Source organism: Platalea leucorodia, assembly GCF_965183815.1.
Source record: "Platalea leucorodia genome assembly, chromosome: W".
Classification (NCBI taxonomy): Eukaryota; Metazoa; Chordata; class Aves; order Pelecaniformes; family Threskiornithidae; genus Platalea; species Platalea leucorodia.
In genome coordinates, this window is record NC_138859.1 from 17342150 (window position 1) to 17368645 (window position 26496).

Sequence of the window (26496 nt, forward strand, 5' to 3'; positions counted from 1 at the left end):
AGTAATGTGTTGGTATATTTAAAGAAGTAGGATTTACAAGAAAAATATTTTGTTATTTCAGTTATAGATACAATTTTAAATTGTTCTTTTGGGATGGTGGAACTTGTATCAAGGCATGTTCTGTTATGATGTTGATTATATATAAAAGTGGATTGGGGTGAATATTTTTTGCCTTGAAGAGCTGCTTAAAGGCAGAAACATAGTAATTTTTTTCCAGGTGAAATGCCAGTAGCATACATCCTTTTATGCTCATGCAGGTGTAGTACCATGATACAACAGGCATGCTTGTTCTCGTGCTCAGGGTGGAAGTCAAAATTAATCTGCAGGCACTTCTTTAAGAGGCTATTTCTAGACCATTTGAATTCTCTCAAGTAAAAGGAAGGTCTTTGTCTAAGCATCAACGTGCACAGTAGCTCCACATTGGCAGACAGCACTGTTTTTTGTGTATGCAGCACAGGACACTAGCATTGGTAGGCTAGGGTGCTTTTGAACCTGGGAAGTGGTGTGTCCAATGCATCTCTTGCTGGTGGGCAGTGATCCCTTCAGGCTGCTGGCTGGCTAGGCTTTTCCGAAGGCTTCACAATACCCTAACAGAGGTTAGGGAAAAAGGTGATTATCTTTAATTACCATGTCTATTCATCATTCACTAGAAGAGAGTGCATAGGAGCTCCTGGAGCAGTGTTTCAGCCTTAGTGCCACCTGCAATCACTAGCTCGAGATCACCACGGAGAGGAGCCATGCAGGGGACCGTGTAAGGGTTCAAACCCCAGCCATCCCGGGGCTACAGATGGAGAAGGGACTGGTTTCAAGAAGCAAAATGTGGCTCATGGGGGCGAACCGATCACTCACAACTAAAGCTTCCAGGGCTTCCAGATCGAAACCGTGCCGCTGCAGGCATAACAGGAGAGTTCCCCCAGGCAGGAAAAGAAAGCTAACAGGGCCGGTGGGGCGACAGGGCCAGGGTTGGCCGAGGCAAGGAAACAGAGCAGTGCCAAGCCTAGCTGCCCTGCTGCCTGTGCACACCACCGCGGGTCCCCTGAAAGAGTCCTCACTGCAGGGACAAACACCTGCCACCAACCGCCTTGCCAGAGGAAGAAACCATCACCACTCTCAGCAGCACACACAGGTGCCCGGCACATCCCACTCCTACCCCACCGGGCCGCACCCGAGACGCAAGAGGAGGCCCCGGCGTCTCTGTGTATGCACCTCGGCCATTCCACCCAGCCTCCCCGGGTTGTGCCAGAGCGCATGCGTGGAGGTGCCGTTATGCCCTATGGCTGAAGCTGCTACCGGTAGCAGCCTCCTCTTCACTCCTCCATGCAAGCTGCTGATCTGCAGCTTCAATTCAACCCCCGCCAGGCTAGCGTTTGTCTCTCAGCAGACACTTCCTTCCCCGGGACTGATTCTGTTGCCCTTTTTCTCCCGAGCACCCCCTGACCGCCTGCCTGCTTGCCCTGCAGGACACTGGCCCGCCCCGCACACCCCTCCTGGGCCACTGTTACAGTCGGCCATGGGGCGGACCGGGCCGGGGCCGGGGCGGGCCGGGGCGAGCTGGCTCCTAGAGCTCTTTCTCAGTGGGGCTGGGGAGCACCCTGCTCACCCTTGCGAGGTCAGTATTCTGGTGATCTCCTATGTCACGTGGTTAGGGTCACGCTACCGCCCTGCGCAGAATCAGCTACCGTTGCTGCGCCTGATGGGGAGAGCACTGGAGACTTACTTTGTTCCCTGATGGGTGCCTTTCGTCGTCTAGTTACCCTCCGTACGTGGGGACGGAACGGCAGGGGTAGAGTTGGCTAATATTGAGCAGCCTTGGCGCGCTACGGTCCCGTCTGCGCAGGCAGTTGGGAGGGCAGCTTAGTTGGGTCTCTGGCTGGTGGGGTCCTGGTGTGACCTCTGTGAGGTGAGATGTGAGCCAAGTGGGAGCCGGTGCGCGGTGGGTGTTTAGCGAGCGCTTGGCTGCCACGGTGGAGGTGGTGCGGAGCGGCGGATTTATGTGCTTGGAGGAGGGTGAGGCCGAGCGGCTGGAGCAACGGCGGATGAGAACGGCTTGAGTATCATGGTGAGAGAGAGGACAGTCCCTGTGTGTGGGCCAGTTGGGGGACTCGGACTTCGCAGGGGCTGGGAGGAGGCTTGTGGCTGCGGGGCTGAGTCTCTGGGGATGTAACTTCTCCACTGGGAGGAGGTGGATGGGTGAGAGGCGCTTATGGATCGCGCTCTCTCTCTCGGCTTCGTACTGAACCGGGGGTAGGAGCCCTCTTCGCTTCTCTGCTCTCTTGTAGCTTAGGGCTTGGTTTTGGGGATGACTGGAGCAGAGGGGAAGCAAAAAAACCCCCAACCCACTCAACAAAAGTGTTATAGCTGGTCTCTGTTACTAGTACTTGTTGGGGAAATACTGTTCTGTTTTCAATCTTGCAATAACTTTATACTGATATGTTTTTATGTCGCAGTGGTTATTTTCAAATTTGTTTCTTTTCCAGTCAGGAGTAGACAAAATTGCTGTATTTCATGGTCTGTATCAGGTTTAAAATGCACTTTTTAAAATAGAAACATGCATATTTTCATATATGTATATTCACACTCTATATAGCCAAGAAAGAATAGAGCATTTAATGATTTGAGTTAGCTGTTTTCTTAAATGTATCTAAAAAGCTTTACCAAATGTTTGCATTAACATTACTACTAGTTTGTTTTCAGAACTATAGTATATGCTCTGGAAGCATGCAAATGCATTGGATTTATGAGAAATCTGGCTTCAGGTGACTTTTTTTAATAGATGTCTTAGCATAGACACTAACTATTGCACCTGGCATAACTCCCTGTAAATGAGCTGTTTGTAATACAGACAGAAACAGAGAAGAACGAAGCTTGACTGGTGTAATTGCTACTAATGACGTAAGCTTTTTGGATATCTCTAGTTTAAATAGCGGAGGCATGAGTATTTTATGAGCTCACCTCCTTCACTATAAAGATATGTTGAACTCTGTATTTAGGTCTTAATTATAACTTGCAACACCAGGGTTGACTGAGTCTGCATTTAATATAGTTGCCAGATATGACATATGGGGCACCCTAGGACTACATTTATACTGGTATAAAAGGCATACTTTATATGTGACATTAATACATATATTTCCATTCCATATGGATATAAATGCCAATATGTCATTTTAGCTGTGGTGATGCTAGTGTTGTTCAAATGATGAAAGTCTTGCTTAGGGACTACGCTTTACAGTTCTGCTTTGAGTAAAACCAGATTTTAAATATTATGACATTCTGATTTTTAAATACTTTAATGACCTGATTCTACTTGCATATCTGTTACTTATGTATGTTTAGGAACCTGCAAAGAAATGTGTAGCTGTTGGGTGGTTTGTGTTTTTTTCTTCTTCCTTCCATGTTTTTTTTCTATAGGGGTTAGAATATTGAATCAAAAGATTTTCAAATACTTGTACTGTTTGTAGGATTCCATGGGTGCTGTCATTGAGCACCATACTTGAAACTGGCTTTGGAAGGTTGTGGGTAAATAGCTTGTCCACTTGTCCTGGTTTCAGCTGGGATAGAGTTAATTTCCTTCCTAGTAGCTGGTATAGTGCTGTATTTTGGATTTAGGATGAGAATAATGTTGATAGCAACAACTAAAACATCAGTGTGTTAAGTAGTGCTTACACCAGTCAAGGACTTCTCAGCATCCCATGCTCTGCCAGGTGCACGAGAAGCTGGGAGTGGGCACAGCCAGGACAGCTGACCCAGACTGGCCAAAGGGCTATTCCATACCATATGACGTCATGCTCAGTACATAAGCTGGGGGGAGTTGGCTGGGGGGCAGCGATTGCTGCTTGGGGATGAGCTGGGCATCGGTCAGTGGGTGGTGAGCAATTGCATTGTGCATCACTTGTTTTCTATATTCTTTTATCATTATTATTATTTTCTTCCTCTGCTGTCCTATTAAACTGTCTTTATCTCAATCCGTGGGTTTTACTTGTTTTTTCTCCCCAATTCTCTTCCTCATCCCACTGTGGGGGGTGGGGGGAGGGTGAGCGAGCGGCTGTGTGGTGCTTAGTTGCTGACTGGTGTTAAACCACGACAGTCCTTTTTGGCACCCAATGTGGAGCTTGAAGGGTTGAGATAACGACAGATCTGACCAGAGCATGTTAAAACAAATTTGTTATAAGCATTCATTAAATGAGTTTAGTAATTACTGGTCACAGTGTTGATTTACTTGTTCTCAGAGTTGTGGTATTTGCTCTCAGAGTTGTGTTATGTAACACCTTACTTGCCATATATACTGTTTGTCAGTATTTATGTGCTGGGAAATGGATTAAGGTTGTTGCTTTGCTGTACTGTGTAACGCTGGCTTATGGTATGATAAAATTACTGGTCATGAGATCAATCTCGTATTTGTACTCAGCATTGCCGTCACCTCTCTACTTCGGGAGCCATCTATCGGAAATTATTAGTAATTACACTTTTTAATTTTTCTCATCGGAGAGCCAGCCTACGGGGAAGACGCCTTCTTCCATCTTCCCCTTCTTCTCTAGGCTAATTACAATAGTTCTTGAGAATTTTTAATATCCTTGGGACGTTCAAACCAGCATGTTCCTATTGCTATGTCTCCTGAATGTGTGTCAGGTCTTGCTTAGGGTTAAACAACTATTTAAGAATACATTCCAGAGATCAAGCCCGCAACAGGCACTGCGGCTACTCCAACTCCTGCAAGAGGCACTGCAGCTGAACCAGAGAACCAACCTGTGCTGGTATCAGTCATCCCTATACACAAGAAGAAATCTTGGAGGCAGAAGTCAGCTCGTTTAGAAAGGGATGATGAAAAAGCAGGGCCATCACAAGGAGAGGAGGAGGAAGAGGAAGAAGAAGAAGTTGTAAATGAGACGGAAACCATCCAATCCCTGTCCCTGAGTGAGCTGTGAGATATGCAAAAAGCTTTCAGTTGTCGTCCAGGTGAGCACATCGTCACCTGGCTGCTCCGATGCTGGGATAATGGGGCCAGTAGCCTGGAATTAGAGGGTAAGGAAGCCAAACAGCTGGGATCCCTTTCTAGGGAAGGGGGCATTGACAAAGCAATTGGAAAAGGGGCACAAGTCCTCAGCCTCTGGAGGCGACTCCTGTCAGGTATGAAGTAAAGAAGGGGGGGGGGGGGCAGGGGAGGGTGAGTGAGCGGCTGTGTGGTGCTTAGCTGCCGACTGGGGTTAAACCATGACACCACTCAATGTAGATCCTTATTTAAAAAAAAAAAACGCAACAAAAAAAACCCCAAATGCTTGTTTCTGTTGCCTGATGGGCTTGAAAAATCAGAATCAATTTTCTTTACTAGTTGTTAGAAGTATGGACAAATAATCCTTGCATGTGATTCCGTGATATAAGGAAAATTAAAAGATTATCTCTGATGGTCTACTCTTATGCTGTTTGAAGGCTGTATTCTCCAGTTCCAAATTAAGAGTAGAATGAAATGTTCATCAGTTTCTTTTGCATTAAGAGGTTTATAAATTAAATTAACAACATAATTTGCTGGCTACACTCTTTCAAGTTGTGGCCATTGGGACTCATCTATGTAGTTATTATGCTCACAAATTTAAATTCTACACAGACATCCTAATACTTCCGAAGGCCATGTTTAGACTGTTCAGCAGAGGCATTAAAGACTATTCTCTCTTTATATTTAGAATGATCTTTGTAATGGCAGAACTTTCTATTTAAAAAGGAAATATTCTGGAGAGTGATAACTTCCATAGTTCTTGTTCATGTGTTAATTGGGGAAATATGGGTAAACTGGATTTTTAAAATCTTGTAATAATAATATTATAACCTCATATTGTTTGGGTTTTTTTTATTGTCATAGACCAGATTCTTTGGACTAGTTCTACTTGTAATTTAATAATATATTTAATGTCCATTATGCAGAACACTAATATATATTGGTTGCTTCAGTGGTAATGATAGTTGTGATTTTAAAAACGCCTTTGTTCTGGTCATGAGATTTCTACAGCAATAAATTGATTTGTTTAATAGTCACTAGCAGAGAGTTCTATAATATTTATGTGTAGAGAGCCTCAGTGAAAAAAGAAGCAGGACTCTATCTGTTAAAATGCAGTTGATTGACTGTAAGGTAATTTTCTTTTTAAACAAAACACCTTATCTCAAAGGGAGTTGTGCTACTGTTGACTGCTTCCATCTAGCAGTTCATGACCCTCCTTTGAACATGTGGAAAGACACTGGTCAACAAAGAAGTGACCTTCAGGTGGGAAAGGCTCATGAAGATGAGCAGTTTGATGGTAGTCCTGAATTCCTTGTGTGTTCTTGATGCCACTTTATGCATCTTTTTTTCTTCTCTGCTGTGCTTTAAACAGTGGTAGGAAGCAAGAAACAAATTTAGGACAACTTGGTTATGAAAACAAAACACCTCAAAATTTTGAAGAGGCCTCCTGATGTAGATGTCTTTTTCCAAAGCTAGCTTTATGGATATTTGATGCTTACAAACAGTAAGATTTGTAACTGCCTTAGAGCCTTTAACTATCAGATTGTCAACTGTATCAGATATCATTCTGACTCTAGGTGTTTTGTAAAAGTAGTCTTTTCACAGAAAGTATTCATTTTAAGACTTAATACAGTGAGCTCTCTTTTCTTTGGCAATCCCATACAATATTTTATATAATGTAGTAGCCAATTTTGAATTACATTTGCATTTCAGCTAAGTACTGTCTTGTTTTTCCAAGTGAAGCTTGATCATGCGCATACATATATGGAGGAAAGGTTTTGCGTGTAAAGTCCAGTCTAATGGCAAGAGCAATAACTTGTTACTGATTAAATGGCATTTCAAATATGTTGTATTCATTTAGCTTCTAGACTTTACAAATGCCATTATACTTTTCCGACTGTACCAGATAAGTATTTGTTAGATTCTCCTAGAGACCTTGCTGATTGTTGCTAATACAAAAGCTTTTCCATTTCTCACTTGAAAATTCACAGCCTTTTTAGTATGGTTGTGTGCTACTATTAAAAAAAAAAAAAAGATGTGTCCTGAATTAATATCTCTAGAATACATCTATAGGATACTAGAATGCACTTGTAAAACCAAGATTTTTACACAGGACTTGTTACATCAGAAAGTAAGTAGTTGGCACTGCATTTCTGAAAGTGAAGTTGTAAATTGGATTCTAGTAACTGTTTTTTCAGGCACGCATTTATATTGCTGCTGTACCATTCTGAGTAATTCTGGTGCATACAACTGTTGACTTCAGATCAAGTCTGTCATCTTGCAGTGGTGGAGATAGTTATTATTAGTGAGCAAGTAGTTTCAAAGTCCTGTTTAAAACTAGGTGTTGAATTATTTGCAAGATCTGGGTATGTGATACAGTGAATGTTTGGAGGATGGGGGAAACTACAGGCCTGTCAGCCTGACCTTGGTGCCAAGGAAGGTCATGGAGCAGATCATCTTGAGTGCCATTATGTGGCACGTGCGGGACAACCAGGGGATCAGGCCCAGTCAGCATGGGTTTATGAAAGGGAGGTCCTGCTTCACTAACCTGGTCTCCTTCTATGGCAAGGTGACCCGCTTAGTAGATGAGGGGAAGGCTGTGGATGTTGTCTACTTGGACTTTAGTAAGGCCTTTGACACTGTCTCCCACAGCATTCTCCTGGAGAAGCTGGCTGCTCATGGCTTGGATAAGTGCACTCTACACTGGGTTAAAAACTGACTGGACGGCCGAGCCCAGAGAGTGGTGGTGAATGGAGTCAAATCCAGTTGGCGGCCGGTCACGAGTGGTGTTCCCCAGGGCTCAGTGTTGGGGCCGGTCCTGTTCAACATCTTCATTGATGATCTGGATGAGGGGATTGAGTGCACCCTCAGTAAGTTTGCAGATGACACCAAGTTGGGTGGAAGTGTTGATCTGCTGGAGGATAGGAATCATAGAGTCATAGAATCGTTAAGGTTGGAAAAGACCCTTAAGATCATCGAGGAAGGCCCTGCAGAGGGACCTGGGCAGGCTGGATCATTGGGCCGGGGCCAATTGTATGAGGTTCAACAAGGCTAAGTGCTGGGTCCTGCACTTGGGTCACAACAACCCCATGCAACGCTACAGGCTGGGGGAGGAGTGGCTGGAGAGCTGCCTGGCAGAAAAGGACCTGGGGGTGTTGGTTGACAGCCGCCTGAACATGAGCCAGCAGTATGCTCAGGTGGCCAAGAGGGCCAATGGCATCCTGGCCTGTATCAGGAATAGTGTGGCCAGCAGGACCAGGGAGGTGATAGTGCCCCTGTACTCGGCATTGGTGAGGCCGCACCTCGAGTACTGTGTTCAGTTTTGGGCCCCTCACTACAAGAAGGACATTGAGGTGCTGGACTGTGTCCAGAGAAGGGCAACGAAGCTGGTGAAGGGTCTAGAGCACAAGTCTTATGAGGAGCAGCTGAGGGAGCTGGGGTTGTTTAGTCTGGAGAAGAGGAGGCTGAGGGGAGACATTATCACTCTCTACAACTACCTGAAAGGAGGTTGTAGCGAGGTGGGGGTCAGTCTCTTCTCCCTAGTAACAAGCGGTAGGACGAGAGGAAACTGCCTCAAGCTGCGCCAGGGGAAGTTTAGGTTGGATATTAGGAAAAACTTCTTCACCGAAAGGGTAGTCAAGCATTGGAACAGGCTGCCCAGGGAAGTGGTTGAGTCCCCATCCCTGGAGGTATTTAAAGGACAGATAGATGTGGTGCTTGAGGACATGGTATAGTGATGGACTTGGCAGTGATAGGTTAACGGTTGGACTTGATGATCTTAAGGGTCTTTTCCAACCTTAACGGTTCTATGATTCTATGAAAAACATGACGTGCTGTATTACAGGTCTGGGAGAATAACCTCAGGCAAAGTAAAATTGAGGAGAGGCTAATGTGATGTCTTGGCATAAGACTCTTTGCCTTGGTTATCTTTGCTCTGCATGCTGTTTAAATCAGTTCATGATGTAAAGAAAAATGTCCTTTAGGAAGAAGTACTTTTAAGAACTTTTAAGTTGTGGATTTCTGGCTAGATTCTAAACTCTGTGTCCTCTAATCTAGTGTGTCAAATAGACAATATAAAATATCGGTAGGTACCAATATCTAATCTGCATTTATGTTCCTGAAATTAGTGCTTGTGGAGCTAAACTGATATTAGTGGTAACAGGAAACCTTAAAAGTGTATAGGAGACTTGATCTAGACAGAGCCTGAATTAAAATGAACCCTGTATTTTGTTGCTGTGTATGAAAAAAATACTGTGTGTTAAGGGATGTTAAGAGTGGGGCTGCCTTCCTCAGCCACTCTGGCCCAGGACTCCCTCCTGACTGGCTGCTGGAGCCCAGCCTAGTGTGCTTGGGGACCCAGGGTCTCTGCCCAGGCTGAGGGATGTGGCTGCTGCTTTCCCATTGGCATGTTCAACCAGTAGCAAAGCTGAGCAGGTAGCCCAGAGACAGACATACACGCATGACACGTGGCTGGTTACACAGACTGCCACAGACAAGGCACTGCTTTCAACAGCACCTACATATAGGACTCATGTAAAACATAAGCATAGACAGACAAATCCCCTTCCTCCTCTTCAGCTGGTAGAGATAGTTCACTAGTGAAAGCACACACACATTTGTGGATCCCTCGAGTACTGACACAGCTCCTCTGTCTGTCTGGTACCCCTGCCTGAATCCTGGGCCCTCTTACCCGATTCACAGGTCCCCTACTCGACAGCTAGTCCAGCTTGTCGCTTGCTAGCAAGCACGCAGCACTCTCCTCATGGTGGTCCCCCTTAGTAGCTGGTTTTCAGGACACACACACACCCCATTCCTGCCCCAGTGGCTGGAGTCGGAGACCCCCACTCACTCCAGTAGCTGGCACTGAGACCCTGTTCCAGTAGCTGACACCACAGGCCATGGGGTGACTACACCCTTGGTCTGACTCCAGTAGTTGGCACCAAATTTCACTCACACACACACACAGGTCTTACCAGTGGCTGGCACTTGGTCCTTGCAGTACACGTGCACATGGGATAGAGTGAGATTATGCAGAGATAGTTAAGAAAAGATTTAATAAGAAGATGGGACAGGCTGCAGAGATCAGGTGCAGGGCTCAGCTAGACAAGCATACTGACTGACCCATTTTGGATGAAACTATCCCCTTTTATAACCTTTTCTGTCTTCCCCCCCCCCCCCCCCTTCTTTGTTCTTCCTTGTTTCTCCTTCCCCTACATATTCCCTCATCAGCTGGCATAGTTCCACTGACACACACACCCCCACCCCCACCCCCAAAATCCTGGACCCTCAGATTTGCATACTTATCAGTTACAAAGTCCCAGGTTTGCCTGCAGTTTCTTGCTAGCCCAACAATTAGCGTGACTGACCAGGTTTGTTTCTGGTTATTGTTTTTGTTAATGCTAGTTTGTCAGGTTTTATGTCTCTGTGTTTGTCCCCCTCCCTTCCCTTATCCTCCCAACTGAAAAAAATAAAATTTCTCACATTCCACATATCCTTGCCAATTAGTGTGACTGACCAGGTTTGTTCTCATCACAACTTTCATTATCTTTTGGTCTGTATGTTCTTGTTTATGGCTCCTTTGGCCAGATACCCTTAAAGGAGCAGACAGTGTCCCTCCACATACCCTTATACTATGTTCTAGTGTTGTAATGTCGTGGCAGCCAGCAACTAAGCGCCACACATCTGCTCGCTCACTTCCCCCCCGGTGGGATGGGGGAGGGAATCGGAAGGGTAAAAGGGAGAAAACTCGTGGGTTGAGAAAAAGACAGTTTGACAGGTAAAGCAAAAGCCCCATGTGCAAGCAAAGCAAGGAATTCATTTACTACTTCCCAGTGGCAGGTGGGGTGTTCAGCTATCTCCAGGAAAGCAGGGCTTCATTATGCATAATGGTTACTTGGGAAGACAAATGCCATCACTCTGAATGTTGTCGTCCGTTCTGTCCCCCCCTTCCTTCTTCTTCCCCTAGCTTTATATGCTGAGCATGATTTCATATGGTATGGAATATCCCTTTGGTCAGTTGGGGTCAGCTATCCCAGCTGCATCCCCTCCTAACTTTTTGTGCACAATAACCTACTTGCTGGCAGGGTGGTGTGAGAAGCAAAAAGGTCTTGACTCTGTGTAAGCACTGCTCATCAATAACAAAAACATCTCTGTATTATCCACACTGTTTTCAGCACAAATCCAAAGCGTAGCCCCATACTAGTTACTCTAAAGAAAATTAACTCTATCCCAGCCAAACCCAGCACATTCTCCACCCCTTATTCCATACTATGTACATCGTGCTCAGGTACCACGCTATCCAGTACATCCTCATTAACCACCCCCCCCCCCCCTTCCCATCCTTTGATAAATACACAGGTATCATTCCCTTAGTCTATGGACCACCCCTATAAAATGTCCATAAAATGCCCATGAAATGTCCATTGAGTTCATTTAGTCCATGACTTTGGGCTCCATCTGTTATGGTGGTCACTCAGGACAGGAGAGGTGGTGTGTCACGTGGAGTTATTTGGCACCAAAGCCAGCTCAGGTCGGGTCACTGCTGCACTTGCACTGCTTCTTGTAAGGCTTGTCCTCCATTGGTTCAGGTGGTTCCTGCTATAGTAATTCCCATAACATGCAACTCAGATCATGGGTTACAACAATTTAAAGGTATTTCCATTGCAGTCTCCACCCCTGGTCCCTTTGGACCAGACCATAGGGTTTAATATTGCAATGAACTCCTCCCCTTGCCCCTGCTCCGGCTTGGACTTATCCACAGACTGCAGTCCCTTAGGGGAGTACCTGCTCGAAGTGGAGCCTTATCTATGAGCCACAGTCTCTCCAGGGGTATACCTGCTGTGGCATAGACTTATCCACAGCCACAGTCGCTTAGAGGTGCACCTGTTCCAGCATGGCCTTCTCCATGGGCCACAATGCCTTCAGAGATATACTTGCTCCAGCATGGCCTTACCCACAGCCACAGTCTCTTCAGAAGTAAACCTGTTCCAACATGGCCCTACCCATGGCTGCAGTCCCTTCAGGGGCGTACCTGCTCTGTCATGGCCTTACCCATGGCCACAGGCTTTGAGGTGCTCCAGCATGACCTCATGCACAGTCACTGATGCTTCAAGATGTACCTGCTGCAGCATGGACTTATCCACAGCCACAGATGCTTCAAGGTGTACTGCTTGGGGAAGAGTGGCTGGAGAGCTGCTTGGCGGAAAAGGACCTGGGGGTGTTGGTTGACAGCCGGCTGAACATAAGCCAGCAGACTTTTCAAAGATTATAGATAGTGGCCTTGAAATGATGTCAGCCACTTCTCTTTAACACCCTGGTGTGGATTCTGTCCGGGCCCATAGATTTATGTGGGTTGAGCCCTTGCAAGAGGCTGCAGACCAGCCCTTCCTCCATTACTGGTAGGTCGACACGTGTGTTGTCATAGCTACTTGATCCTGTGATCTGGGGTCCAGCTACGCCGGTCAAGACAGAGGCAAAGAAGGTATTGAGAACCTCTGCCTCGTCAGCATTATTAGCGACTAGTTTCCCTGTCCTGTTTAGCAATGGGCCTATGTCTTCCCTGTGCTTCTGCTTACTGTGGGTTGACCCAGCCACTCTATCACTCCCCCTCCTCAGTGGGACAGGGGGAGAAAATAAGATGAAAAACTCATGGGTCGAGATAAAGGCAGTTTAATAAAGAAAAGCAAAGGATGTGTGCAGAAGCATAGCAAAGCAAAAAGTGTTATTCTCTACTTCCCATCAGCAGGTGATGTCCAGCCACTTCCTGAGAAGTAGGGCCGAAGTACAGGTAGCGGTTGCTTTGCAAGACAAACGCCTTAATAACGAATGCCCCCCCCCCCCGCCCCCCCCTTTCTCTTAGCTTTTATTGCTGAGCATGACATCATATGGTATGGAATATCTCTTTTTGGTCAGTTTGAGTCAGCTGTCCTAGCTATGTCCCCTCCCAACCTCAGCCTACTGGCCTTTGGGGGTGGGGGAGTTGGAGAGACAGCCTTGATGTCAAAACATTGGTGTGTTATCAACACCTTTCTAGCTACAAATACAGAGCATAGCACTATGAGGGCTGCTATGGGGAAAGTTAACTCCATCCCAGCCAGACCCAATACAGAAGTATAATTCTGAACTTTAGAAATACAAAGGGATATATTGTGTCTTTAAGATATTGTTAGTAACTAGCAATATCCAAAGATCGATGTTTAAGAATAAATATGCATATAGACATTCTTATGCCACTACTTAAATGTGGTGTTTTGTGTGCTGATTGAAAATGTGCATATGCTCCTTTTCATGAGAGAGTATTTTGAAAAACAGATCAGTTCAAAAAAAGAGAAGTTATTTATTTGTTTGATCTTTGGTGCTTTTTAACTTGCATATTTTGGTAAATTTCACTTGTATGTCTACATTTTTTTTGGTTTTGTTTTTTTCTTGTGATGTTTTAAGCATGAAAATGTTGCATGTAAATAGAAAGCTGAAATTTCAAGTCATAAATGCAAATTTTATAAATCATTGTTAATTCCCAGTAGGTTTGTGCAGTGTCAGCTGTTAAGTCATGTCAGAATTGAAGAGACCACCAAAAGCAAGATCGTAATCAGTGATGTAATTTTAATGTATAAGGTCTTGTGAAATGTCATGCCATCATGTGGCTTAACATCTGTTAAATGGAGAAGCTCTTGTACTATCTGATGGCTCAAATACATACGTTACTATCCTTGTGATTTGGCAGTGCCTTTTCTTTTTGGATTATTATAGCAAGTTCCAGGGGATTTCTTGAAAACTGACGCAGTATTGTTTTTCTTCCCCTGCGGTTTAAAAAGAACCAAAAATATTATCCCTACTATATGAAGGTGTTTTTAAAATGTTTTTTTTTTTTAAAAAAGTACTTCAGTGCCTTTTTTTTTTAAACACACTGACTTGTTATTAACTTATTCCTCTGCAGGGTGTGATAGGTGTACAGCTGGTGGTTACCATGGTAATGGCTAGTGTCATACAGAAGATCATACCTCACTACTCTTTTGCTCGTTGGCTTCTCTGTAGTGGCAGGTAAGATAAGAAAAAGTTGCTGCACTGTGTTTGAATATGGTAACACAATTGCGCATTAGAGTAGAAAAAGTAAAGCGAACTAATGTAAATTACACTTTTTTTTGAAAAATAATTCATCTGCTATTCTTGAATTCTTGAAGTGTAAGACAGTGTTGCTGTAAAAGAACAGACTTAAGTTTGTTGCTTTAATCGTATCGGTCAAAGTTAGCTGCCGTCTGGCTCTTATCTTTTTAAAGGCATAAGCCACATATTTTAATATTAAAAAGCTAAATTGAATATAAGACACTGCAAGAACAGAAGGATTTTTTTTCTCTGCACTGCCTCAGTATTTTTAGTAATCTGTCTGCTGATTAGCCTTGCATATAAAGAGTGCTTAGGTACTTACTAAAAATTCTTTTTTAATACTTCATAGGACAGGGTTAGTATAAATGTCAATATGCTACTTCATAACAATAGATCAAATACATGAGTTGCAAGGGGAGCATTCCATGTGTGGCTGTATCCATAATAACTAAAACCACCAGCTGTTTTAAATATAAATCAGTATCTTAAGTATTAAAAAAAAACCAAAAACATAGACACTTTCTCTTTTTTTCCAGGAAGAGAAACACACTGTCTGATTAGAAAGTAATATGCTGTCTTTTATAATTGTTGAAATTTTCAGAATATCAAATCTCTACTTTTTTTGCAAAAGGTTGAGAGGCTTTTCTAAGTGAGGTTGTCTGAAATATCTACGTGAGAGAGCCCTCCCATTTGTGGAGGGCGGATAAACACATCACCATTCAAAAACAGAAAAGCCAGGAACTTTAAGTGACCAGTTCATTTCAAGATGCCTGTATATGTACATTCAATTGTGGGTTTCTTTTTTTTTTTTTTTGTGGTGGATTGTTTTTGTTTTTTTTAGTGTTTGAACTGGCAGTGAATTCCTTCAGGGGAAACTTGTAACATTCAATGTTAATAATTTCTGTAGTATATTATTAGCTTGTACTAAACTTCTTTTCTGTTGAACAAATTCCAGCATCAGTCAAATATTTAGCACAATAGCACCTACTGATACAGACTATGTGGAAACCCCTATTAAACACATTGTGTTCTTTATAGCATTGCCAGCTTGAACTCTTACTTATCCATTATACTAATTTTTAAATTATTTTAAGATGATATCAATGAGCTCTGTGCAAGTGCCTGTTAAACACTTCATTATACCAGCAATCAAACTTCCAAAATTGGGAGTTTCTCCTAAAGCATGCATTGCATTTTTGTCCCACCATTGTTCTTCCTTTCAACCTTCCCATCCCCCACTAAAGTTTAGTTTAGTGTCAAAGACACCAAGCTGAGTGGTGCAGTTGACATGCCTGAGGGAAGGGATGCCATCCAGAGGGACCTGGACAGGCTTGAGGAGTGGGGCCATGTGAACCTCATGAAGTTCAACAAGGCCAAGTGCAAGGGCCTGCATCTGGGTCTGGACAATCCCCAATATCAATACAGACTGGGGGATGAATGGACTGAGAGCAGCCCTGCAGAGAAGGATTTGGGAATACTGGGGGATGAAAAATTGGATGTGAGCCGGCAATATGTGCTTGCAGCCCAGAAAGCCAACCGTATCCTGGGCTGCATCAAAAGAAGCATGGCCAGCAGGTTGAGGGAGGTGAATCTCCCCCTGTACTTCACTCTCGTGAGACCCCATATGGAGTACTGCATCCAGCTCTGGGGTCCCCAGTACAAGACAGACATGGACCTGTTAGAGCAGGTCCAGAGGAGGGCCACGAGAATGATCAGAGGGCTGGAACACCTCTCCTATGAGGAAAGGCTGAGAGAGTTGGGGTTGTTCAGCCTGGAGAAGAGAAGGCTCTGGGGAGGCCTTATTGCGGCCTTTCAATACTTAAAGGGGGCTTATAAGAAAGATGGAGAGAGACTTTTTACCAGGGCCTGTAGTGACAGGACAAGGGGCAACGGTTTTAAACTGAAAGAGGGTAGATCTAGCTTGGACATTAGGAATAATTTTTTTTACAATGAGGGTGGTAAAACACTGGAACAGGTTGCCCAGAGAGGTGGTAGATGCCCCATCTGTGGAAACATTCAAGGTCAGGTTGGATGGGGTTTTGAGCAACCTGATCTAGTTGAAGATGTGCCTGCCCATGGCAGGGGGTCGGACTAGATGACCTTTAAAGGTCCCTTCCAACCCAAGCCATTCTATGTGCCTTCCCCCACCCTGAACGGCACAGGGGGATGGGGAATGGGGGTTGCGGTCAGATCATAACAGTTTATCTCTGCCGCTCCTTCCTCCTCACGCTTTTCCCCTTCTCCAGCATGGGGTCCCTACCACGGACTACAGACCTTCAGGAAAATCTGCTTTAGTGTGGGCTCTCCACGGGCTGCAGCTTCCTTCAGGGTACGTCCACCTGCTGCGGTTAGGGGTCCCCCACGGGCTGCAATGTGGATATGTGCTCCGGTGTGGACCTCCATGGGCTGCAGGGGGACAACCTGCTTCACTGTGGTCTTCACCATGGGCTGCAGGGGAATCTCTGCTCCGGTGCCTGGAGCACCTCCTCCCCCTCTTTCTTCCCTGACCTTGGTGTCTGCAGGATCGTTGCCCTCATTTTTTTTCTCACTTCTCTCTCACAGCTGCTGCACAGTGTTTTTTACCCTTTCTTAAATATGATATCACAGAGACGCTACCAACATTGCTGATTGGCTTGGCTGTGGCCAGTGGTGGGTCCGTTTTGGAGCCAGTTGGAACTGGCTCTGTCTGACATGGGGGCAGCTTCTGGTGTCTTCTCACAGATGCCACCCCTGCAGACCTGCCCGCCCCGCTACCAAAACCTCCCCATGTAAACCCAATGTACAAATATTTTTCTACGCTACGGTTAAATACCTTTAATTTACAAATATCTATGCTTTTGTAAGCTGTGCTGTTCATTTTTTCTTCTTTCTAGTAAGAGTTGAAGATATCACTGTGGTGTTTTTTAGGACAGGAATGTAGATGTTAAGATCTGGTCTGTGTAAGAAAAAAGACTGGTTATGGTTATTCCATAATAGCTGTTGCAGATTTTTTAAAATTACTCTTTTTTGAGAAGAGTAGTTATCCTTAATAAAATCATTTAGAACATCATTCTCATAGGTAATTGTAATGATATAGTGACCTTTTTCCAATATAGGTACTGCCTTTTCTGCTGTGGTTGATGACAGCTTGAAAATTTGGTGTTTTAAGAAGCACAAGTGCTTTCACTTGAATGGTGCGTTGATAGTTGCAAACCTTTCTAATGATGAGCACGTGTCTTTTATGCTGAAGAGAACTGAAGTTTATCTGTAATTGATCAGTTGAGACAGTGTTGGTACTTTAACACAAAGGTATTTTGGTTAGGTGCTGCAAAACATGGTTTAATGTGTGTATGTATATGTGACGATATATAGTTTTCTTTTTAAAAAGCACTCTGAATTGCTCATTCTGACATTGTTTTACTTGAGTGTTTTTTTTTCTTTAGTTTACAATGGTATCAGCATCCTACTGAAGAAGATCTAAGACTTTTTGCAGGGAAACAAAGAGGCAAGAGCAAAAAAGATAGGTAAAAACTTGTTTTAAGTTTTTGGTGTTTTGTTTTTTTTTAATCCATATAACAACTTCACTGGCAAACTTTTGGTTTTGTGTGTCTAAAACTTCTTGCATATGATTGCCCTGCTTGCTTTGATTGCCACAGCTCTGTACTGAACTGTGTTCTTTTGGTTTAGCAGAGAGCTTAGCATGCCCAAATTGTACAGAACTAGGTAATTCACAGTCTCCAAAAGTGGTCTGTGACATTGCTAATTTGATGGCAATAATTTTCTTAATGAATCTATTCATTTAGATGAAGACTGAGAATAGGAAATCTTATATACGATTGAAGCTCTTCATCTTGAAGCAAGATGAGAAAGATTTGAGCATATTAGTTGAACACAGGATTACTGTGAGCCGCCACTCTTATGCAGCTGTGAAAAAGGTAAATGTGCTCCTAGGATATATTAGGTGAGGTATTTCCAGTAAAGAGAGAGGGAAGTGTTAATCCTGTTGCACAAGGCCACTGATGTAGAACTTTATCTGGATTACTGTGTACAGTTCTGATCACTCATGTTCAAGAAAAATGAATTCAGACTCAAACAGGTGAGGAGAAGGACTGCTAGGATGATCCAGGAAACAGAAAGACTATCTTGCAAGAGGAGGCTAAAAGAGCTTGCCTTGTTTAACCTAGCAAAAAGAGTCCGAGAAGGATAGGATAGCTGTCTATCAATCAACTTAAGCTGGAAACAGATTTCTGATCTTCAGTCACGAAGCTCTGGAACAGCCTCACCAGAAGTGTAATTGGGGCAAGAACCAAGACTGATCCTGAGGTGGTGGAGCTTGCTATGTAATCTATGCAAGATTTCCGAATTGGCTATGTTTAAAACAAATACCCAGTAACTTGCTTTTTGGTGACATAGGTGGTTTCCTTTGGTCTTTTTTTTTTTATTACAATATAAACTGCTCTCTTAAAATTCTTAATATCTAACTTTTGTGTTAATTCATAAACTGCACATATAACCTGTTTATCATAAAATCAAGGCATTTTTTTTTTCAATTTCTTACTTAAGCTACATGGGTAGCAACCTTATTTGCCAAATGTTGGGCTAAAAAATTAAGCCTTTTCTTTAATATATAATGCTTCAGTATTACACGTTTGTCACAATATTCTTTAATATTCAGAAAAACATTTTATCCAAATTTTCTGTAACAAATTTAAGCAAAATAGTTAATAGTATTACAATTTATAACTGTGCATTTAACCAGTGATATTTATTCATATTTAAAATAACTTCAGTTACATAACTATAGCTTTAAGTTACGTGTTTCACCAATATGAGCCTTTGTCGTGGTTTAACCCCAGCTGGCAACTAAGCACCACGCAGCCGCTTGCTCACTCCCCCCTTAGTGGGACGGGGGAGAGAATCGGAAGGGCAAAAGGGGAAAACTCGTGGGTTGAGATAAGAACAGTTTAATAACTACAGTAAAATAAAACTAGAACAGTAGTAATAGTAATAATAACAATAATAATAAAAACAAGTGATAATAGTACAATAGTAATACAAAGCAAGCGATACACTCTACAATTGCTCACCACCCGCCGACCGATGCCCAGCACGTCCCCCAAGCAGCGATCGTTGCCCCTCCCCCGGCCAACTCCCCCCCGCTCATATACTGAGCATGACGTCATGTGGTATGGAATAGCCCCTTGGCCAGTCTGGGTCAGCTGTCCTGGCTGTGCCCCCCCCCCAGCTTCTTGTGCACCCGGCAGAGCATGGGAAGCTGAAAAGTCCTTGACCAGTGTGAGCACCACTTAGCAACTACTTAGCAAGAACCAAAACATCAGTGTATCATCATCGACATTGTTCTCATCCTAAATCCAAAACACAGCCCCATACCGGCTATCAAGAAGAAAATTAACTCTATCCCAGCTGAAACCAGGACAGTATCCACCCCTTATTCCATAATATTTACGTCATGCCCAGGTCCCACATTATCCAACACATCCTCATTAACGACCACCCCCTTCCTTTCCTTTGATACAATACACGAGTATCATTCCCTTAGTCTATATGCTATCCCTCTAGAACGTTTGTTGAGTTCGTTTAGTTTATGACTTTGGGATTCATCTGTCATAACGGTCTTTCTGGGCAGGAGAGGTAGTGTGTGGTGTTGGATTGTAGCATGCTGAAGCCAGTTCTAGTTCTATCACCTCTGCACTTCGCTTGGTTTCCTCAGAGTTCATTCTTCATTAATTTGGGTGATGCTTACTGTATACTGTTGATATGTCATATAGTAATCACAGAAGTGATGACATACAGTATTATATAGCAACAAACATTATATAATTCAGTTCATTGGCTATTTTCATCCAAAATCAAGTCTCCTTGAGGTACACATCGGACTTCCCCATCCTCCCACATCACCCACCAAGTGCACCCAGGTCCCTGAGCAGAAGCAATCCCACGAATGGGTTTACCTTTGCCTAAGGCGGGAGTAACCCAGACTGTCTTCCCCAGCATATTTTTTATGTGCACTACAGGGACTTTATCCCCTTCTACAGTACGTAAAAGTCTTGATTGGGCAGGGCCAGCTCGACTGGCAGATCCCCTAGTGTTGACTAAGCAGGTGGCCTTTGCTAAATGTGTATCCCAATGTTTGAACGTTCCACCGCCCATTGCTTTCAGTGTAGTCTTTAACAGTCCATTGTATCGTTCTATTTTCCCAGAGGCTGGTGCATGATAGGGGATGTGATATACCCACTCAATGCCATGCTCTTTGGCCCAGGTGTCTATGAGGCTGTTTCAGAAATGAGTTCCGTTGTTTGACTCAATTCTTTCTGGGGTGCCATGTCGCCATAGGACTTGCTTTTCAAGACCCAGGACGGTGTTCCGGGCAGTGGCATGGGGCAGAGGATATGTTTCCAGCCATCCGGTGGTTGCTTCCACCATTGTAAGCACATGGCGCTTGCCTTGGCGCGTTTGTGGGAGTGTGATATAATCAATCTGCCAGGCCTCCCCATATTTATATTTCAGCCATCGTCCTCCATAGCAGAGAGGCTTGAACCGCTTGGCTCGCTTGATTGCAGCGCATGTTTCGCATTCATGGATAACCTGTGCAATAGTGTCCATGGTCAGGTCCACCCCTCGATCACAAGCCCATTTGCATGTTGCATCTCTTCCTTGATGGCCTGAGGTGTCATGGGCCCACCAAGCTAGAAACAATCCACCCTTATGTTGCCAGTCCAGATCCACCTGAGCCACTTCAATCTTAACAGCCTGATCCACCTGCTGATTGTTTTGATGTTCTTCAGTGGCCTGACTCTTGGGTATGTGAGCATCTATGTGACGTACTTTTACAACCAGGTTCTCTATCTGGGCAGCAATATCTTGCCACAATGCGGCAGCCCAGATGGGTTTGCCTCTGCGCTGCCAGTTGCTCTGCTTCCATTGCTGTAACCGCCCCCACAGGGCATTTGCCACCATCCATGAGTCAGTATAGAGACAGAGCATTGGCCACTTTTCTCGTTCAGCAATATCTAAAGCCAGCTGGATGGCTTTCACCTCTGCAAACTGACTCGATTCACCTTCTCCTTCAGCAGTTTCTGCAACTTGTCGTACAGGACTCCGTACAGCAGCTTTCCACCTCCGATGCTTCCCCACAAGACGACAGGACCCATCAGGGAACAGGGCATATTGCTTCTCATTTTCCGGCAGATTATTATATGGTGGGGCCTCCTCGGCACGCATCACCTTCTCCTCCTCTGGCGATATTCCAAAATCTTTGCCTTCTGGCCAGTCCATGATCACTTCCAAGATTCCTGGGCGACTGGGGTTTCCTATTCGAGCCCGTTGTGTGATCAGTGCGACCCACTTACTCCACGTAGCATCAGTTGCATGATGTGTAGAGGGGACCCTCCCTTTGAACATCCAGCCCAGCACCAGCAGTCAGGGTGCCAGGAGGAGCTGTGCTTCAGTACCAATTACTTCTGAAGCAGCTCGAACCCCTTCATATGCTGCCAATATCTCTTTTTCAGTTGGAGTATAGCGGGCCTCGGATCCTCTGTATCCCCGACTCCAAAACCCTAGGGGTCGACCTCGAGTCTTCCCCGGTGCTTTCTGCCAGAGGCTCCAGGTAGGGCCATTCTCCCCGGCTGCAGTGTAGAGCACATTTTTTACATCTTGTCCTGCCCGGACTGGCCCAAGGGCTACTGCATGAACTATCTCCCGTTTAATTTGTTCAAAGGCTTGTCGTTGCTCAGGGCCCCATTTGAAATCATTCTTCTTCCGGGTCACTTGATAGAGAGGGCTTATGATCAGACTGTAATTTGGAATATGCATTCTCCAAAAACCCACAATGCCCAAGAAAGCTTGTGCTTCCTTTTTGCTGGCTGGTGGGGACATGGCTGTGATTTTGTTGATTACATCCATTGGGATCTGACGATGCCCATCTTGCCATTTTATTCCTAAAAACTGGATCTCTTGTGCAGGTCCCTTGACCTTACTTTGTTTTATGGCAAAGCCGGCCTCCAGAAGGATTTGGACTATTTTCTTCCCTTTCTCAAAAACTTCTGCTGCTGTGTTGCCCCACACGATGATGTCATGAATGTATTGCAGGTGTTCCGGAGCCCCACCCTGTTCCAATGCAGTCTGGATCAGTCCGTGGCAAATGGTGGGGCTGTGTTTCCACCCCTGGGGCAGTCGATTCCAGGTGTACTGGACGCCCCTCCAAGTGAAAGCAAACTGTGGCCTGCACTCTGCTGCCAAAGGGATTGAGAAAAAGGCATTAGCGATATCAATGGTGGCATACCTCTTGGCTGCCTTTGACTCCAATTCATATTGAAGTTCTAACATGTCTGGCACAGCAGCACTCAGAGGCGGCGTGACTTCATTGAGGCCCCGATAGTCTACTCTTAGTCTCCACTCTCCATTAGACTTTCGCACTGGCCATATGGGACTGTTAAAGGGTGAGTGTGTCTTGCTGATCACTCCTCGGCTCTCCAGTTGACGAATCAGCTTATGGATGGGAATCAGGGAGTCTCTTTTGGTGCGATATTGCCGCCGGTGCACTGCTGTGGTAGCAACTGGTACCTGTTGTTCTTTGACCCTCAGCAACCCCACAACAGAAGGGTCCTTCGAGAGACCGGGCAGGGTAGACAGCTGTTTAATTTCCTCTGTCTCCAAGGCAGCTATACCAAAAGCCCACTGATACCCTTTTGGGTCCTTGAAATACCCTCTCCTGAGGTCGTCTATGCCAAGGATGCACGGAGCCTCTGGGCCAGTCACAATGGGGTGCTTCTGCCACTCCTTCCCACTTAGGCTCACTTCAGCCTCCAATACAGTCAGCTCTTGGGATCCCCCTGTCACTCCAGAAATACAGATGGGTTCTGCCCCTTTATAGCCTGATGGCATGAGGGTACACTGTGCACTGGTGTCTACTAAAGCCTTCTACTCCTGTGGGGCTGATGTGCCAGGCCATCGAATCCACACAGTCCAGTACACCCGGTTGTCCCTCTCCTCCACCTGGCTGGAGGCAGGGCCCCTCTAGTCCTGGTCATAGCATTCGTTACTCACTTCTTGTAAATGCGAATCAAAAACCCCTTTATTAAGATCAGAAACAAAATCAGCCCTTCTGCTCTGTCTGGGGAACTGCTCGCTGGAAACTGGAGCTGCAACTCTCCTGGGAGAACCACCTTTTGTGATTGTTTTTCCTTGCAACTCACGTACCCGTGCCTCTAGGGTCGAGGTAGATTTTCCATCCCACTTCCTCATGTCCTCCCCGTGGTCACGCAGATAAAACCACAGGGTGGCCCATGGTGTGTATCCACTATATCTTCTCTCTTGAACAGAGGGACGCTTACTCCTAATGGCTGAGATACTGGTCCGTACAGGTGAGGAGTAGGATATATCCTCTTCGTGTTGCTGGACCTTCTGGGACAGTTTCTCCACAGCCGAGACACAGGCCTGTAGGGAGGAAGAGAGACTCTTCGTATTGTCGGAGTTGGCCAGCCATTTCATCCACCGTTGGTCCCTCTTCATCTTTCCAGGTCATTACTGCCAATGAGTTTGCGTTTGATGATGGTGCGCTCCGTACAAACTTCCGCCACATGGGTCGTGTGCATTGGACTTCATCTGGATCTTTGGATAACTGCTCGTTGTCCAGGTCATTATAAATCACTTCCAGCACAGCTAATTCCCTCAGGTGCTGGATACCTCTCTCCATGGTGGTCCACTTGCCTGGGTGACATATAACATCTTCCTTGGAGGGATACTTTTCCTTCACACCTGACAGGAGTCGCCTCCAGAGGCTGAGGGCTTGTGCCCCTTTTCCAATCGCTTTGTCAATGCCCCCTTCCCTAGAAAGGGATCCCAGCTGCTTGGCTTCCCTACCCTCTAATTCCAGGCTACTGGCCCCATTATCTCAGCATCGGAGCAGCCAGGTGATGATGTGCTCACCTGGACGATGACCGAATTCTTTTCGCATATTTCGCAGCTCACTCAGGGACAGGGATTGGGTGGTTACCATCTCATTTATGGGTTCTGCCTCTTCCTCCTCCAGTTCTCCTGATGGCCCTGGTTCATCTTCGTCCCTTACTAAACGAGCTGATTTCCTTGTGTATTTTTTCTTCTGTATAGGGGCAAGTGACACTGGCACGGGTTGGTTCTCTGGTTCAGCCGCAGCGCCTATCGCGGGGGCTGGCGCAGCCGCAGTGCCTGTGGCAGGGGCCGGCGCAGCCACGGGGGCCGTCATTTTGTCGTCCGATCCAGAGACCTTCTCTTCCCCTTGAGGGTACTGAATAGTGTTGAATAGGGCTCGGTAGGCATGGGCCAGGCCCCAGCACATTGCAGTGATCTGTGTCTCTCTGGAGTTGCCAGGGTGACAACATACTTTTTCCAAATACTTTACTAGTTTTTCAGGATTCTACGCTTGTTCGGGGGTGAAGTTCCAAAACACTGGAGGTGCCCATTTTCCTAGGTACTTGCCCATACTCTCCCACACACCCTGCCACTCATAACTATCCAGCCTTGGAGGAGATCTCTGGATGATATTCTTGAGCTGCTTATTAACCTTAGGTAAAACTGAAACAAAATTCCCAAGAACTATCAATGGATATATCTTAACTACCCAAGGATGCTCAAGATAATGAAAAGTTGTTGTAATGAAGGAGGAAACATCATAGAAGAGGGCAGTGAAGGTGCCATCCTGTATTTCCTCCATAAAAAACCTCTCAGAGGAAGAGGTATAATTGCTAATTGTCTCCATGAGGTGGTACCCAAAGTACAGTAATGGCTTCACTACAGAACCCAAATACCAGATAGCACTCAAGGACAGTGTTTTAATAACCAATCTTCCAGGCAAAACATCACTCATTACGGCAAAGCACAGCAAACTGAAAAAACCCACACCAATCTTCAACATGCACAGCAAAAACAAGAGCATGGTGCTGATACAAAAATTCACGGATGCTTCTCCTCACAGTCTGAATTCCCCCAAGGGAGAAACGGAGTATTCAGAGAGTCCCTGAAATGAAACTCAATAGCAACGAAGTTACTATTAAGCAGGTATTCTTTATTGCAGCGCTGGGCAGCACTGGGGATTCTCCACCATAAGTGCTCCACCGATCTGGTAGACTTTCAGAGATTATATACTATAAAATCCTACATATTCACAGGATTTCCGAGAATTCATTTACATAAACATGAGATTTCCTGGAACTTATTAACATATGCAAATGTCCGATCCGCATGCGCAGTCGTCTCCCATGGTGGTCTTCAGGTGGTCTTTGGGGGTCTTCAGATGAAGGCTCGTAGTCTTCTTCACTGTGTTCGCTGATTGACCTTTGCTTCTGCGCAAACTCAGTAAAGGGTGTCCTTCAAGGCTGCTGTTGTCATTCTTTTGTGACCTCCTATCTTCCGTGCATTTGTTCTCCCAAGGCCCCGTTGTCTGAGATGGGATTATCCCGGAGCCCCCTTATCTTACAACCATTCTAACTACTCTCTAAATCACAAAGGCCTTTCTTTTGTTTAGTTAAGTGACTAAGATATTTAAATATACTCCTTGCCCCTAGGCTTTCAGGAGGCATTTTGATGCAGTGGCTTTGTCTATCTTGGCTTTAACCCTTTCAGGATTTTATACAGGCCCAGGTAACGGTGGTCCAACTTAGAAGAAGGATGCACAGAACAAACATGTTCACTGGACAACCAAACATAGTCCCCAACCACAAAGTCCGGCGCTGGTCGCCAATGACTATCTGCATAGTCTTTGTAAGCAGCCTTTGCTTTTTCCAGCTGCTCTTGAAGAACCAAATGCATATACTGCAACCGCTCAAGGGAGTCCTCAGGAGAAAACCCCTGGACAGCCACTGGAGTAGCTGGGTGGTCACAGGGATGAAAACCGTACTGTGCGTAAAAAGGGGTCTGCTGCGTGGAAGAGTGGACACTGCTGTTATGTGCAAATTCTGCCAACAGTAACAGAGAGACCCAGTCATCTTGATGTTTATTAATATAACAGTGGAGATACTGCTCCAGGATCTGGTTTACCTGCTCCATCTGACCATTAGACTGTGGGTGATAAAGGGTGGAAAGACGGAGTTGGACCCCCAGCAGGCACATAAGCTGCCTCAAGAACTGAGCAGTAAACTGGGCCCCTTCATCTGTCACCACGCTATCCGGCAGACCATGACAGTGAAGCAGTAGCTGCAAAACCAAGTGTACAGTCTGAGGGGCCATGGGCAGCCTCTTTAGTGGAACAAAAATAGCCACCTTCGTAAACAAGTCCACCACCGCAAGCACCGCTTGCTGTATGCCCCCGAGACACAGGCAAGTCCACAATAAAATCCATTGAAATAATTTGCCATGGCCGCTCAGGAGTTTGTAAGGGTTGTAATAGTCCCCGTAGCCTCTACATCAGTCTCTTGGCCCTGGCATGGACA

The 26496-nt window shown here is 45.2% G+C and overlaps 1 protein-coding gene across 1 annotated transcript in view; it reads left to right on the forward strand.

Annotated features, from left to right (window-relative positions):
- Window positions 1-1958: 1958 nt before the first annotated feature.
- The window catches only part of LOC309601530 (transmembrane protein 161B-like), a gene marked incomplete at its 3' end in the record, with an annotated part of 70857 nt that continues 46319 nt past the window's right edge, over window positions 1959-26496 (forward strand). Inside the window, exons 1-3 of the mRNA XM_082334575.1 lie at window positions 1959-2059; window positions 13926-14029; window positions 17515-17595. Coding sequence (XP_082190701.1) covers window positions 2057-2059; window positions 13926-14029; window positions 17515-17595 — 188 coding nt within the window. The 5' untranslated portion in view covers window positions 1959-2056. The remainder of the gene's footprint in view (window positions 2060-13925; window positions 14030-17514; window positions 17596-26496) is intronic.